Source organism: Brachyistius frenatus, unplaced genomic scaffold (genome assembly GCF_029030835.1).
Source record: "Brachyistius frenatus isolate BFR_SWC_R1_liver_20210118 unplaced genomic scaffold, ASM2903083v1 Contig_491, whole genome shotgun sequence".
Taxonomy (NCBI): domain Eukaryota; kingdom Metazoa; phylum Chordata; class Actinopteri; family Embiotocidae; genus Brachyistius; species Brachyistius frenatus.
In genome coordinates, this window is record NW_027211090.1 from 1 (window position 1) to 16,167 (window position 16,167).

The 16,167-nt window shown below is 40.9% G+C and overlaps 2 protein-coding genes and 1 long non-coding RNA gene across 19 annotated transcripts in view; 2 read left to right on the forward strand and 1 right to left on the reverse strand.

The window, feature by feature from the left end:
* Window positions 1-6: 6 nt before the first annotated feature.
* On the forward strand, window positions 7-2,566 carry LOC138614383 (uncharacterized). Its single transcript, XR_011310272.1, has 3 exons — window positions 7-370; window positions 1,895-1,974; window positions 2,195-2,566. It is a non-coding gene; the product is annotated as an uncharacterized lncRNA (long non-coding RNA).
* Window positions 2,567-4,175: 1,609 nt separating this feature from the next.
* On the forward strand, window positions 4,176-6,864 carry LOC138614382 (nuclear factor 7, brain-like). Its single transcript, XM_069687805.1, has one exon. The coding sequence runs from the start codon at window positions 4,323-4,325 to the stop codon at window positions 5,748-5,750; it is 1,428 nt and encodes a 475-aa protein (XP_069543906.1). The 5' UTR covers window positions 4,176-4,322; the 3' UTR covers window positions 5,751-6,864.
* Window positions 6,865-7,929: 1,065 nt separating this feature from the next.
* camk2b1 (calcium/calmodulin-dependent protein kinase (CaM kinase) II beta 1) overlaps window positions 7,930-16,167 on the reverse strand; it is a 76,758-nt gene continuing 68,520 nt past the window's right edge. For 14 of the 17 annotated variants that reach the window (XM_069687797.1, XM_069687804.1, XM_069687798.1 and 11 more), the window contains 4 exons: window positions 14,083-14,158; window positions 13,895-13,989; window positions 13,146-13,379; window positions 7,930-11,691 (listed from right to left, as the gene is read on the reverse strand). In XM_069687797.1, coding sequence (XP_069543898.1) covers window positions 13,147-13,379; window positions 13,895-13,989; window positions 14,083-14,158 — 404 coding nt within the window. In that variant the 3' untranslated portion in view covers window positions 7,930-11,691; window position 13,146. Of the gene's footprint in view, window positions 11,692-13,145; window positions 13,380-13,894; window positions 13,990-14,082; window positions 14,159-14,803; window positions 14,981-15,844; window positions 15,989-16,167 lie in introns of all 17 variants that reach the window. The other 3 variants (XM_069687787.1, XM_069687788.1, XM_069687800.1) reach the window with 1 other exon arrangement.

The window sequence follows — 16,167 nt, forward strand, 5'->3', positions numbered from 1 at the left end:
ATCCCCAGTGCCTCTCACATCATTTCCTTTTCTCAGCAAAGCCCTCACACTTCATCAGTGCTGAAAACCACACCCCCCCCGTCTATTCCCCAAACAAACCAAGGACTGCACCTCCACCATTTACCACTCCTGTCACCCCACGACCCTTACAAAGCATTTCAAACTCCATTAACCGGTCACGGTTTACCAAACGCACTCCAAGATCTGCCCGTTAGCCTGCCGTCATGCGGACAGCGTGGAGGTCCAACTCAAGCTACCTTTGAAGAACGGAGCGTGGAGTCGGCTCCTGTTGCCAGATACACTAACAGCAACGCCTCCTCATCCACCTCTCAGGAGCAGCCTCAGTGGATACCTTCGTCACTTTGTCGGAGTAAGCTGCATATGTAATACCTGCGGGTTAAACTAAATGTGTCGTCCGTGGTTTGATTCATCTCGGTGTGTTCGGTGCTTTATCTGGTTTCTTGGTTAACTTTGACGTCTAAACTGGACGAAGCCATTTGGAGCAACAGCGGGTTTTTTTTTTTTTTTTTTTTTTACTGGATTCTAACTGATTGTATTGAATTTGAGCTTTAAAACAGAAATATCCTGCAAATACTGGCGATACAGTTTTTGAACTTGTACTACTTAAAACTGCCAAAACTGAGAACACATAAATGCAGAGACATGGTTTTCAAAGTCATATCATATTTGAGTAAAAATATAATTTCAAGGTGTTTAAAAGGTAAAATTCTTAATTCAGTTGTGATTAAGTAATTAATTCGATATTCAGTTGCTTTTAAGAATCTCAGCTGAAGTCCACATTTTTTGTGGTGACGCAGAGTCGTTACATACGATTTTTACAAACTTTCTTCATGAGGTCCGACTCGCCGGGCTGGTAGACGAGGCAAAAACATCTGCAAATGTTTTTAGGATTAACGTCGTGAATTAAAGGCGTTATTCTAAGAATCGGGGGGAAATCATGTATTGATCGTGTATTATTATTATTATGAGACACCGTGGATTGGTTGTGTATCAATACTGTATTTTGTCTCGGTACGTCGCATATCGCCAAGCTGCAATCAGCGGTGAGGTTTGTGAACGTCGTGACGCCATTATGAAGCCTCAAATTCGGATTTCGGCCGTCGCCATTTTGCTATTTTGGAGCCAAAGGTGACCATATTAGGAGGTGCTGGCGAGGAGCTCGCGGTGGTTCTGGCTCAATGTGACTGTGAACCCGAGGAGACGAGGCCCGCCCACCTTTAGCTGAACGCTGACTGCACCACCGGCCTATCAATAAAACAGATGTCTCCAAAGAAAATGCCTGATATCTAAATAATGATGGAGTCACGGACTAATAAGAAGGACTGACTTTATTGAATGGTCCCAAAATCGTAAAAAGAAGAAAAGATTGTCTGTATTTTGTTAGAGACGTTGAATTGGAGACTTCGGAGGCTTTTCGGAGCCAGAGGGTTTTTGGAGCCAACCCCCGGTGGGCCTCGGTGGTATTGCAGTTTAACGCACTTTCGCATCGGCCTCATTTTTAAGACTCATGTACAGAGTCTATCCGTGCATATCATATATAAAACACTCAAGTCTATTTTTATTGGTGTCGGTGACGTGGACTAACGATAACACAGTAGACCGGCACAAACTGCGTCTTTTAACAGGACTAGAAAGTTGAATCGCCACCATAAGAGTTTAAACATAAACGAAACATTATATCCATAATGAAAGGTCGAATTTATTATAGGGCTGTTTTACCTTTAATTGAATATATTAATGTGAACAACTTTGCTCCTGAGTGTATTCACCGGTCAGAAGACGATCCGACTCGTTCAGACACGTGTTGCAGTTCATGTTACGATACTGAACAACTCTGGATGTGCTTGTGTGTCACTTCCTGTGTTTTCCTCAGGAGCTGTGAACGATTCGGTCCCAGACGCAGCTGGTCATCCTCCCAAAGAGCCGTTACAGGAGGACAGCATTGCTGCCATGGTGAGGACATGAGCTGCTAACACCAGTACTGATGCACAAAATCTTATTTTTAGTCGAGATACTTTTCATTTTTTCCACAGCTGTTTGTCCCTACAGAGGTTAACATTGTTAGTCACTTCATCTACCAGATGGATGCTGCTAGTGAGCTCCCGTCATGTCAACATCTCCTTACTACTATTTATTATTCCTTTTAATGATTTTGTTTTTTTTCTGCTTTCAGGTCAGCAATGAACGACGACGTTCGGTACTTTTAAATCAGCGTTCACAACTACTTAAACAACTGGAGGAGATGGATAAAATTGTAAGTTTGTTTATGCACATTTTGAATTATATATATATATATATATATACACATACATACATACTGTATACTACTTTGTATGTGTAGCAATGTATTCAGTGTGTTTACAGGTGTATGTGTTCATACAGCCAAATGTTTACTGTAATCAAAACCATCTCCCATTAGTTGTTTATATGCCCTCTGCAAGTCTGTCTGCAGCCATTTGTTTTTGTAAAATGCCACATCTGTCACACATGTTCTTAGCAGCTCACAATTATGTGTTGTACAATACAATATTTGTATATAGTTCTGTCCCTCAACTGAGACAAAAAACAAAACAAAGTTAATTTAATAACTTTTGTTTGATGACATTTGTCTTTGTTATTCACTGTAAAAGTTTGATCTTTGATAGAGTAATGTGGGTTTCTCAACCTTAAATTAAATGGATTTATGTTATAATAACAGAGAAATGTGCTGGGGTATATTTTTCCATTTATATAAATGCATGCACAATATTTGTATACTTAAATAAACAATGCAGAGACAGTTATTTAACAATATGTTAGGGAGTAGTTACATTTATACAGTCTTACAGTTACAACCGGCCCTTTGAGGGCAACCGTAATGCTGATGTGGACCAGGGTGAAAAAGAGTTTGACACCCGTGCCGTAGAGTAACAGCCTTGTTTTTATACAGGTTAGGTTTTAGAGTTACCTGGAAAACCCTGTAGATTTTGGATTTGATTCTCCTTGACGAAGGAGATGACGAGCCTCCTTTAACCCTGAGGAGTTGGACCACGATCACCTGTTGTTCCACGGAGGAGACCGTCAGTCAAATGAATGACTATAAACTCTCCTTCACTTGTCCAGATCTCCACAGTTACATATTCTTCTCATTGGATCATTGTGTATTAAAACTATCCATCCCATATTTGACTTGCCTGAATACTGAGATCATTTCTTACTTCCTCCCATGTTAGTCTGCTGATATCTAAGTGGTGGACTGCTGCTTTAACAACGATCTGGATTCTCTCTGTTTTAGATTTGACCTCCATTGTAACATTTACTACCTGCAATGAAAGTGAGGAGCTTCTTTAAGTCGACCATTATTTGACCCTCATTTGTCTGATCTGGGACTGTTGTGGGTTGTTTTGCTGCTTTACTTCTTCCATCAGTTCCTCCACTCTGCCTGACCCTCTTCACTGCCTCTGCATAGGTGGTTTTAATACCGTGGTTAGTATACGCTGCTCACACAACGACACTGACACCTGCTGGCTGGTTACTGACACTGCTGCTTAATACTGGGATGAACAACACTGGACCTACATTTGACTTTTACTAAAACAGATCTTCCTTCTCCTAAAAACACAAAGAACACATTCAGAACATATAAAACTCCTTCTGTACTTACATTTGATCAAAACATGACTTATTCAATAAGCTGTGCACCACTTATTGTGCCACATGTAGCTGAAGTTTGAGTGAATCCCAACATTTAATCAAAGTGTAAATGAACACGTTCATGCTGACATGTCAGCACAACATGTTTCCTGTTACTGCTGCTGAAGATCAAATGTAGTAAAACTGGTTCCCTGTGAGCTTTGAGCAGCGTGTTGAAATGTTCACTGTTCACTGGAGGACTAAAGAACAAACCTCCACTTTGTTAGAGTTGGAAGTGATTTTAAGAACTGTCACAATTTAATGTTTTATTACGTTAAAAATAAAGAAAATACATGAATATATTAAGATGTGAGCATTTCATTCTGTTTACCAACTTTACAACAAGTAAGTTGTTCTGTCCTCAAAGAAAAGTCCAACATGTCCCTCTGGAAGACGTCCTGACACCATCTGCTGGAGACACTTTACATTGCAGCTTTTCTGACAGGTAATAGTTGAACACGTGACAAGGTGATAACATGAAAGTAGACTTTGACATTGTTGAAGAGAGCCGAGACGCCATTACAGGGTGTGAGATCTCTGCTGAACAACATTTATTTGGAGGAATTTAAGTGGAAAGTTGAAGAAACTGTAACTTGGTGAGTCCTGCTTTTAAAAGACTTCAATTACAAATGGCTGAGAAAACTGCTCTTGTTGAAAGTTACCTGAGCTGCCATGTGTGTTCAGAGACTTTCAGAGATCCTGTGTCTCTGAGCTGCAGCCACAACTTCTGTTCAAGCTGCCTAAAGAAATTCTGGGAACAAGCTGGAAACAAAAACTGTCCAATTTGTAAAAGAAAATCTTCTAAAGAAGATCCTCCAGTGAATTTTACACTGAAGGAACTGGCTGACTCGTTTGCTGGGAGACAGAAATCTGGATCATCTGAGACAGAAAACAAACAGAAGAAGATGGAGGTGATTTGCAGAAAACACCAAGAAGAGCCCAAATTGTTCTGTGAGGACGAGCAGAGAGCTGTGTGTCCTGTCTGTGAGTTTTCTCTCCACCAGACTCACAAAGTGGTTCCTGTAGAACAAGCAGTCAGTGATCTGAAGGAGCAGCTGAAATCTGACTTAAAGTCTCTGCAGGACAAGAAGGACAAATACAAACAAGTGGAGGAAACATACAATGAAATGAGTCAACACTCCAAGAAGCAGCTGTTGTCCACAGAGAGGCAGATCAGAGCAGAGTTCAACAAGATCCACCAGTTCCTGAAAGAGGAAGAGGAGTCCAGACTGGCAGCTCTGAGGGAGGAAGAGGAGCAGAAGGGGAAGACTATCAGCAGAGAGATGAAGAGGATTCAGGAGCAGATCTCCTCTCTGTCAGACAGTATCTGTGCTGTTGAAGAAGACCTGCAGAAACACAACGTGCCGTTCCTCAGCAGTTATAAAGCCACTCAGACCAGAGCCAGAGCCCAGAGCTCACTGTCAGATCCACAGCTGGTCTCAGGAGCGCTGATAGATGTGGCCAAACACCTGGGCAACCTGTCCTTCAGAGTCTGGGAGAAGATGAAGGAGAAGGTCCACTTCAGTCCTGTCATTCTGGACCCAAACACTGCAAGCCGATGGCTCCATCTGTCTGATGATCTGACCAGTGTGAGATGTGGAGACACAAAGCAGCAGCTTCCTGACAATCCAGAGAGAAACACTAAATATGTCACTGTTCTGGGCTCTGAGGGTTTCAGCTCAGGGAAACACACCTGGGAGGTGGAGGTGGGAGACCATCCTTACTGGACTATAGGTTTAGTTAAAGAGTCAGTTGACAGGAAGGGAGCGTGTTGTTATTCACCAGATTATGGAGTCTGGTGTTTATTGCATCACAGTGGAAAATACCTTGATGTTGTTGGTGAGACTGTCAGAGAGAAGAAGAGTCTCCAGAGGATCAGAGTCCAGCTGGACTATGACAGGGGGGAGGTGTCCTTCTACAACCCTGAAGACATGACTCACATCTACACTCACAGAGACACTTTCCCTGAGAAACTCTTCCCATATTTCAGTATTGGAGAAGCTGGTGATGCCAAAACTTCTGATATCAAAGTCTGTCAGAGTGATTCAGGGAAGTGATTTAGTTGTTTGTGTGGTGATGATTTGTTTGGGGGGAAGTTATCTTTGAATCTTAAACTTTTCTAGTTTGTTCTTTTTTACGTGAGAAAATGTAGAAATCCTTGTTAAAGAAGAAATATGACTTTAATTACATTCCTTTGTTGTTTTATGTTCTACAAAACATGAAATATCACTGAATAAGATGTTAAAACATAAATGTGGTTCTTTAATTCTCCAAGAATGAAGATCAAGTTTGAACAAAATGGTTTCTAACAAGGTTTTAATGTTAAACAATATGAGCACAGAAAAGTTTCATCTTACCTGGTTTTGTTTTTGACATTTAACATTTACTGTTGATAATTGATTTTTTTCCAAATTAGAATAAATCAGTTCATTACTTTACTTGTTTTAATAAAAGCTCATGTTTAATGTGCAGAACGGACCAAACAGTGGACGTTCATGTAATAACTCACCTGTTATGTGTTTAAAATGTGCATCAGTGCAGATTACTGTTGACTGTCTGATATATTTTATACATTCATTCATTTTTATTCAGACAAACTAAATCTCCTTCTTTATTTTTGTTTCTTGGACTGTTTGAAAAGTTTGTGGAAACTGTTTGATAATGTTCAACACAAATTATATTCCTGTTCAAGCTTCAGAACAAACTGAGAATTTATAAGAAAACTGCAGATTGTTTTGATTAAAGCTGCAACTAAAGACTATTTCTAATAAACCTGTTGATCATTTTAGTCCATAAATTCCCATAAAATAATAAACATGTCAGATAAAGACAGCGAAGGTTCACATTGGAGCAAATGTTCTTGATGAATGATGAACTTTTCCTTCAGTCTTTGTATTGAGTGTATTTTAGTGGCTGCAGTGAATACTTTATTTCATAGTTCCTGAACATTCAGCTGCTGTTTGTTCTGGTGTGTTTCTGGAAACTCTCACTTCATATGTCAGATGTGAAACATCATCACATTCAGGATTTCCTCTTGTTAACTGTGGATTTCCTTGAAGCTGCATTCAGAACTTCAGTTCTTTACCTGATGAGTAAATATGATCAAACTGTCAGAAATGTGAGTTCATCTATGTTCTGGTTTATTTCTGTCAATAAAAAAGATCAAAACCACGCTGCAGTTTTACGTCTTTAAACACAGAGACCTTGAAGTTTCTATTGAAACTGTCATTTTATTGATAACACCTTAACACATTGTCTTGAAGTTAGAGAAACACGTGTAGCACGTAAGAGAACAGAGCAATAATCCCAAGAATCAGAGAACTAGAGGACTCGTATTATTATACAGAAGAAACCCAAAGTGACCGAAAGAGACAACTGCAGAGAAATGATTGAATAAGGTTGGAGACAGAGGGAGGGGAAAAGAGGGAGAGACACCCTACGAAGAGAAGCCAACTCAGTGTTGTCAGTGCAACTCAGTCACTGGAGAAAGAAGATGGCAGAAGTTCAGAGTGAACACAGCGGCTCCAGTTGATCTCAGTGACGCTTCATCTGACTAAACAGCTGACAGGAAGGCAGCAGAGCTCTCACTGACCTCAAGAGACGAGAGGAGGACAGATCAAGTAGTTTATATGTAGGCTGCACAGTTGTTTACTTTCATTCATGATTTCAGCTTCTATAAATCCTCCAGTCATGATTTATCAGACACATTGGTGCCATTTTAGTGATAATTGTGCCGCCCTGATCAATAATGTGACTGGAAGCTGGTTCTTGTTCTACAGTGATAAACTGCTGTTGTCTCTGACTGGATCGTCTGTTTGATCCGACACTAAAGTCAACTTATTGTGCAGCTCCATTAGAAGCATCAGTCTGCCGTCCATCTGTGTTTTACTTTGTGTGACAGCGCCCCCTGCTGGAGATCATTCACTCTCTGAACTGCCTCTAATCAGCCTGTTGGACTCCAGTGCTGTTCCTCAAAGTGACATGCAGGCTCAGTGGAGCAGCCGTCACAACATACAGCCCCATAGAAAAACATGCAAAATCATCATCATCATCATCATCACTGTCAACTTCCTCATGGTCATCCTCAGTGCCACAGTCAGTCATATAATAATCCTTTTCATTATAATCCTCTTCATTATATCTTGTCGACACAAAAATAGTTATATGCACCTAAAAAGCTGAGAAAATAGAGAAAGGTGGAGTATACCAGCATTCAGTAGAAAATGAGAAGCCAAATAAAAAGGAAAACACCAAAAAACAAGTGTCCTGTTTAATGTCATGCGAAGAAAATGCTGCTAGTTAGTTGCAGTTGTGTAATACTGTGAACTCCCTCATTTTAAATATGTGAATCTTATCATACAGATTTTCAAGGCTAAAAACACACTAAGAAGAACAGAAGAACAAACCTTTGTACTGTACAGTCAGCTATTTCTTCTTTTGTTGGCGGGAGCATTGGGGTCATGTTTGGTTTGCACAATCAGGCATGAACGCCTTCAGGAAACCTTTGACCTTTTCACCTTAAAACAGTTTGAACTTGACATGAACATCATTACTGTATGAGACACGAGTACAAAACAATGTCTCAATGGTTCACCTTGAAAAAAAACCTTCCTTCAACAAAACCTTCACCAGCCTAAAAAGGGCGCTGAAGGTTTTGGAGGGATAGTCCACACAAAATACAATCCTGTATTATATAAAAGGTTCAAGATGTCCCACTTAAAAATGGTAATGACCTCAGGGAAGAAAAAAAGGACACCATTAAACTGTGTCAAAGACAGCATCAAACTGAAGAAAACAATTCACACTATGTTGGTCGTGACGGAAAAACACATGCAAAATGCAAATTGGGTGAACTACCCTTTAAAAACAGTCATGTTTTACATGGAGCATTGTCCCTTTGAACAACTACAGACAGGACTTGCACAAGTGCACGAGTTGTAACAATGGGAAAACCAAAAAGAAAAGAAAAGCACAATAAAAATATCCACTAAAATAAATAAATAAATAAATATTCAAAATAAATAGAAACCTGAGGACTGTTCACCAAACCGACTGCCCGGTCTCTTAATATTTTGGTCTGACCAATGGGGGCGAGACAAATGTGAAGGCAGCCAATGGTGGACGAGCAAAGTACAACGGAGTCAAACCCCGACAAAACCAGTTTTCAATGCTGCAAGAGTTCATCCGGTCACTCCTGCTACTCCTGGCACAAGCACTTCATGTCTGATAACACTTTACTGTAACGCAACTCAAAGAGAATAATACAGAGCAAAACACATGAAAAACACTACACATGAAAAAACATGAAATCATCAGGAAAAACAAAGTCCTGGGCCGAAGACAGGGGACTGATACGTCCTCCGAAATAACGCCTTCTCCTTCATCTCTCACACAACACACACATTTCATGCCAGGCTTGTAAAGAAGACACACTGAAAGCTATGGAGGATGTACACACACACACACACACACACACACACACACACACACACACACACACACACACACACACACACACACACACACACACACACACACACACACACACACACACACACACACACACACACACATTACAAAGATGAAAAGACTGCCCTGAAACAACACACCATCACAACAAATCCCTCCCTCTTCATTACTGATATGGCCCGAGTGTGCGCTGTATGTGTGCATGTGCTTCAATATAGAGAAAGCAGCAGCAGCACCAGCGTTGTGCTCTCTGGCTTTGGAAGTGAAGAAGGTCACACATCCACCGGGATCCTTTCTCCACAGCACTGACTCCTTTGGACATTTTGATTGGGAAAAAAAGAGAGAACAGAAAACGGCCCTGCTGTTGTGTTCCAGACAGCAACGAGATTTTAGCGATGTAAAAATATCTCCACTTTTTAGAAAAGCGGGTATTCAGCTGCTGCCGCCGAGCAACACCAGTAGCAACAAACAGCGCACCACTAGCCGGGATAATAAAACAAGCTCCCGGTGCGGCCGAGGCTGAACTGATGCTCACTGAGATTGAAGAAGGCAGAGGACAGTGAGGTTTAATTAGCAGCGTGTCACCGCCACTGAAACCAAACTAGAAAGGAAGATCCTTTGAAGTTATGCTCATGTTTGGCACGTGTCACTCATTATGACGCATACCAAGTCTTTCATTATATATAAAAAAGGTTCTCATGATGACACAAGTTGGTATGTTAATATACAGAGACTTGAGTTATTTCTACTGTTTTAGGAATCACCGTTACAACAAATACATTTGGGAAATGTTGATTTTGTCTGTCGTCGAAAAGAAAATGTCACAACTTTTTTAAATTCATGATCAGCTGAATAGTTTTTTTCATCATCAGATTTATTGTGAAGCAAAACAAGCTTTCCAACTGTTTGTGCCCTGTTGGGGTTTCTTTGGCCCAAAATCTGCCTCATTTAAGAGAAGTGATGCTACGACCTCGGAGGTCAGACTGATATCTTCTTCTGTTGTGCTGTGTGTTAGACAACTCTTATTTGAGTGTGTTTCTGTGTTTCTACCAGTGAGCACGACTGTGCTTCACCCAACGCAAAATATTCAAATAGAGATGAAATGGTTCCTTTGACAGCATCGTTGTTGGTGTCTCTGACAGATGCTGTGACATCAACAGAGGTTTTCAACACGGCACGTGCAAACACTTCTTTATAACACACCGAGTTATTTAGTCATCATTAGAGAAGAGGTTGTGTCCTGACATTTCTTGCAAAAAAAACCAACAAAAAAAAGCCAGTTCGTCAGCCCAGCATTAGTTAACTTATCGTTTCCGTTACAATGAGAAACCCATTATTTGGGAATATTGTTGCCAGTAGAAAATATCAATGTACTTCCTGTTTTACAGCTCAGCAGTCAGAGCACCAGCGTACAGGACATCACACACCATCCCAGCTCTATCATGATGGAACAGTCACGTCATGGCCTGCTGCTTGTTTTGCTTTGATGCAGGAAGACACTGAGTTTGAACTCATCCTTCCACCTGCCGTTCACACGGCAACAAGGGACAAACAACAGCTTAATGTACCGAGTTATTATGACTGGACTAGCTATGTGTCTGGCTTAAATAACCACACCTACACACACGCATAAGGACTCACGGTCTGATTCACATATGACACCTCAGACACACCCCCTCCAAAAAAAGGCAAGAAAAACAACAACAAACGGGGAAAAAAGAAAAGACCAAAACAAACAAACAGAAACATGTCAACGATGATTTTAGGCGCAGTATTATAGCGAACGTACAAGAAGCAAATTACAAAAACTGCCAATATTATTTTCCACTTAATAGCCACAATAAAAAACAGCCACTGTTAATATTGGGGAAAAAACATGCTTCCTTAAAAAGATAGAGAAAAAACAAAGGCAAAAAAAGATTTCCTTCAACTCCAGAAACCACTGGCATCACGAATTCTGAATTATACAAATTACATATACAATTGCAAATGTGTAATAATCATAATAATAATATAGTAATTATATTAATAGATTTTACTTAAAACTTTACATACTGTATTTCCAGTGCAGTGTTTATGTCACACGAGTGTGGATTCACAGGAGGACAAGAGGGTTGGTGTCACAAAAACTGTGGTGATGAGGAAGAGACCACAGGAAGAAGGAACCACACCCAGTGCTGCACACACTCCCACCCCCATCAAACAGCCAGTGTGGTGGAGGGAAGAACAGGAAGCTGTGGGGGAGGAGGGGGGGATTAAGGTTGTCAAGCTGATGGATGTTGAGTGGCTGTCATTGGATGGTTGTCAGAAGGGGTTATTGGGTAAGTGACAGACAGGGGGCAGGAGTAGTAAAAGAAGAGATGCATGCTGGGGGTTGAGACCGGGCGTCCAGTGAGGAAAGGTTTGTTGTTGGAGGGCGAGGAGCCCCGGCTCCTAAACCGACACTGGATGTCTTCTTTCTTCCCTTCCTCCTCTTCCTCTTCCTCCTCAGAGAGACTCTCTTGACAGACAAAACGACAGCATTCAACCCTGAGAAGGAAAACAACAACAAATACAACAAATGAAAGTGTGACTTACACCGAGCTGCCCGAGGTCAAAGAGCAGTTCAATAATGTTAGCCAAATCAAAAAGCTGATTTGCTTTGTTGCCAAATGTTAAATTCTGCACAATCCATTTGAAGCTACTGCCAGCAGCTGATTATGTTTACAGAGATAAGCCAAAGAGATCTTACTGGTTAATTAGTGAGCTGTAGAGCTGCAGGTAGGTGGATTTGGACGACTAGCAGTTTCCTCCTTTTTTTCTTTGATGCCGAGCTCGACTCACAATAGTATCATAGATAGGTGAACAGTTTCCTGGCCACAGCTTCAAACATATGAGAGTCGTAATAATCTTCATGTAACTCTAAGCTACAAACAAAATTAGTGTATTTCAAAAATGTCCAACGGCTCCTTTAACCCACATACTGTAGTGCAGTTATACACAAAGTGAAAAACGTGGCAGCAAAAGTAGCAGAAACGTATGTTTTTATGACAAGAATGTCCTGAACATAAAAATATTAATGAAGATTAAAAAATAAATCTAATTTTTTGAATAAATGATAACAATTACAGCTATGTCTACTTCCAGGATTACTGTACTGTATATAAGGCAAGTACAACCCCCCCAAAAGGGTGTGATGCCGTGTAAAATGAAAACAGCATGGCTCCGTAGTAACTGGTTCACACCTGTCACCCATCAACAAACATTTGGAGACGCAGCACAGTTGGAAACATCCCCGTCACAACTTTTTTTGAGACATGTTGCTGGCATCAAATTCAAAATGAGAAAGTATTTTCCAAAAAGCAATACAGTTTCTAATTTTTAACATTTGATATGTTGTTTTTGTTCTATTTTCAATGGAAAATGGATTTATATGATTTGCAAATCAACGCATTCTGTTTTTAATTAAAATTTTCAACAGTCCCAACTTTTTTGGCAACGGGGTTGTAGATCCACCATCAGCTTTTTGCTGCCATTCAAATTTTTTATGAACAACACTCCAGTTGATAAAAGCACCATGTAAGCTTAAGCAAAAAGAAAACGTACTGATTTATTCTGTGGGCAGACAACAAGAAAACCAAAGGCTGATGGAAGCAGCTGTTTTCTTTTGATGATGCGCCGAAAAGCAATTCTGCATTTAAATGAAAACTCCAAAACTAGATTTTTGGATGCTTTTGAACATTGTGAACAACTCACAAAGACACTTAATACATTTGGGATTAGAAAAACACTTAGAACCAACTTTTTTCAATTCCCTGGATGTTGACTTCATCTTAATAACAATTCTTCTGACAGTAATGTTGTTGTATAAAATACTTCATTGCCTGAAAATGTTCAGGTGCAACAGCTGCAGTTCCTCTCCAGAGCGGCAGTTTGAGAAAAGCCAAACAGATGAACACGCTCTGAGAGGAACACCTCCTGCTGTCAGTCAGTGTAGTTCGTACCTCACTGGAGCGGCGCAGCTGGTGCGCCTGAGCAGTGGAAGTGGATGTTCTGCCACTTGCTGTCTCTGCGATGCCAGACGCGAGTCTCCTCCGACTGGCTGGACCTCGGCCGACCCTGGCCGTCAACATACTGGGTCAGGCGGATGTAAGCGATGCAGGCCGCATCCTCGCCGATCAGGTGGACGTGGGGATTCAGGATGGTGGTGTGGATGGGCTTGCTGTTCTTAGCCAAAACTGAAACGATGGTGAGGACAATGTCGGCAAGAAGAATAAGTAAGATGACAACAAACATGACAGGAGTAAAAGTACGAATACACTTCATGTATAACTGTAAATGAATTCACAAAATCAAGGAGGACGACATTAAAAAATAAAACAGCATCGATCCTATTAACAAAATAGGGGTTTTTACAGGACTCTCAGTGAAGCAAATATTAGTTGTTATGATGTATTTTGATTCAATGTCATTTATAAATGACACAAATCCTGTCAGTGTGGATGTAGAAGCTGCTGTGAAATATCTTCAGATTAATTGGTGCATTTTTTTTTGAGTTGAGCTTCGATCAGATTTCTCTACGTTTAATATCTGAAGCTTCCTGTAAAAGCATTTCCTCATGTGGTCGATCTCTGATACCTCTGATGAAATGATCGAAAACTGATCACATTTGTGATTGATGCATGCATGTTTACAATAAAACTGATGAGAAACAAGATCAGGAAATAAACAAACATTAATACATTAATCTTACGGTTCTCAAAGTAGAATCTGTGGAAATCCATTCCTTCCACCAAGTTGCCCAGGGCCTCCGGCTCAAACGAGGTCAGTCCAGGGTCACAAATCTTACTGAAGAGGAAGGAGTAAGACACATTACAGATACCAAACTATAACTTTAAACTGTGGAATAAACAGAAATCACACACAGAAGCGCAGACTCACGCGTAGGCCTCAAAGTCTCCATTGTTGATTGCCTCTATCAGCTGTTCAGTGATCTTGATGATTTCTTGTTTGCGTGCTGCAGAGGACAGAAGGAACAGAAGCTAATCACAGGTAATCACAAAAGCTGGATAGTTTAGTTTTTTAATCATTTGAAGTTATTACCACAGCAATGCAGATGCTCAGGCGAAGGCAGTTAGGACTCCAACAAAACAAGAAAAATATGTATACTGTACAGGGAAAAAAAACTAAATATGCTGTTTGTGTTCTCTATAAGATTGGAAACAATAAGAAAGGAAAAAAAGAATAAAGAATTTAAATAATGAAGGTCAGAAGGTTAATTCACTTTTGAGTTTGATCCAGACACTTACAGCAGCGACCTTACTCATCATACGATCCCAGCAACTGACAAACACACTCAAAGCAATTTTCTTCTATCACCACAAGCAAAGTCACCAATGTATTTAAAGACATTACAACACGTCAAAGGCAACCAAGCGATGCATTAATCCCTCTGCAGAGGGCAGAACACGGAGGAGGTTAATGAGGCTCACGAGCAACAAGCTCCAACTTAGCTGACAAAAGTACTCTATGAGCTTCTGTTTACCCAAAGCAGAACAATGTTAAATGCTTTTATTGACACACAGGCTCCAACTGAGATCCTAACAGGCCTCCTGGTTGGCTAGCATGCGTCGGGCAGGGCTGAGTCCGACTCGGTACTCACTTTGGGAGGAAGACAGGGAGGGGGTGGAGGGGGAGAGAGGGGGAGGTGGGGAGGTGGTGTGTGCAGGTGTAGGGGTGGGCCTGGCGCTAGGTACCGGCGCCGGTGCAGCATCACCCTCTGGTGCAGGTGCCACCGGCACCCTGCGAACGCTGCTCACCAGGTCTGTGAGCCGAGACACTGAGTGCAGTCCAGGCAAGATGGATGGATGGATGGATGGATGGATGGATGGATGGATGGATGGTGGAGGAATGCACAAGAACAGATTGGAAACAATAAGAAAGGAAAAAAAAAAGAATAAAGAATTTAAATAATGAAGAAATCCTTTCAGGATTTTTGCATGTTTGTATTTTTGTTTGTAAATCAAACTACAGCGTTAATTAGTGAAATATTTCTAATTATCAGACTTTTGCACATTAAAATAATCAACTACACATCCTCAAAGTTTAGCTGCCTTTGCTTTACGACACTAAACATGGAATGTGATAAATATTTATTTATTATAATTAATTGGATGAAAATGTAAAAGGTATATTTGATAGAAACAGGAAGTTAAAGGTCAAGGGTGGCATTATTCTATGTGTAGTTCTGCAGCACAGACGAATGAATATCATCTGGCTGCACAGATGACACTTGTAAGAAGAAAAATTAATTCATTGTTGATTTCACAAGCTTTTATTTTGGGCCTTTTTTTTTTTTACTCCAGTTTGAGGCAGTTTTGGAAATTTTGAAATCCCATTTGTACCACTTTAGTAGCAGTTCTCCATCACTATTTAAAAAAATCTGCAAAAATCTTGAAAGGATTTCTAGAAATACAGAAATAATAAACCAGAAACCGGCCTTAAAAATGAGAAAGTGGTCTAGAGCTTAGAAATAAGCAGTTTCCTTTCCAACAATGAAACATGAAACAGACTCGGTCCATCTTTCATGCATCATCTCGCCATGGGAACAGAGATGGCGTAATACATACTGATTCATATGTATGTACGTCTCATCCAGTGGTCAGCTACTATTCACTCCCTGCTCTTGCTCTTGTCTACTTACTCTGCATGGGGACAACGGGGGTGTGTGGAGGGGTGGGGGCGGAGAGGGCAGCGAGAGGTGGGGTGCTGGATCTCCCTTCTCCGTCGGATATGGGCCCCGAGCCCCTACGCACTGAGCCCAGCAGGTCAGCGAACTTTGCGGCAGCTGAGTTCAGGAAGGGAGGAACGTGGGACACAGGGCGCTTAAATGTAAGCACCTTGTGTTCAAGATGAACGAACTTTGACTTGGAAAGCACTAAGACGAGTCGTCTGCCCGGCCAAATGTGGAAAAAAAAGGTGAGATTTATCAAACATGGGCAGCGATGATGTCTCAATCACTGCAGC

What these genes read in the sequence shown, in the direction of transcription:
- LOC138614382 (XM_069687805.1), top strand. Translation starts at nt 4,323, where the DNA reads ATGGCTGAGAAAACTGCTCTTGTTGAAAGTTACCTGAGCTGCCATGTG.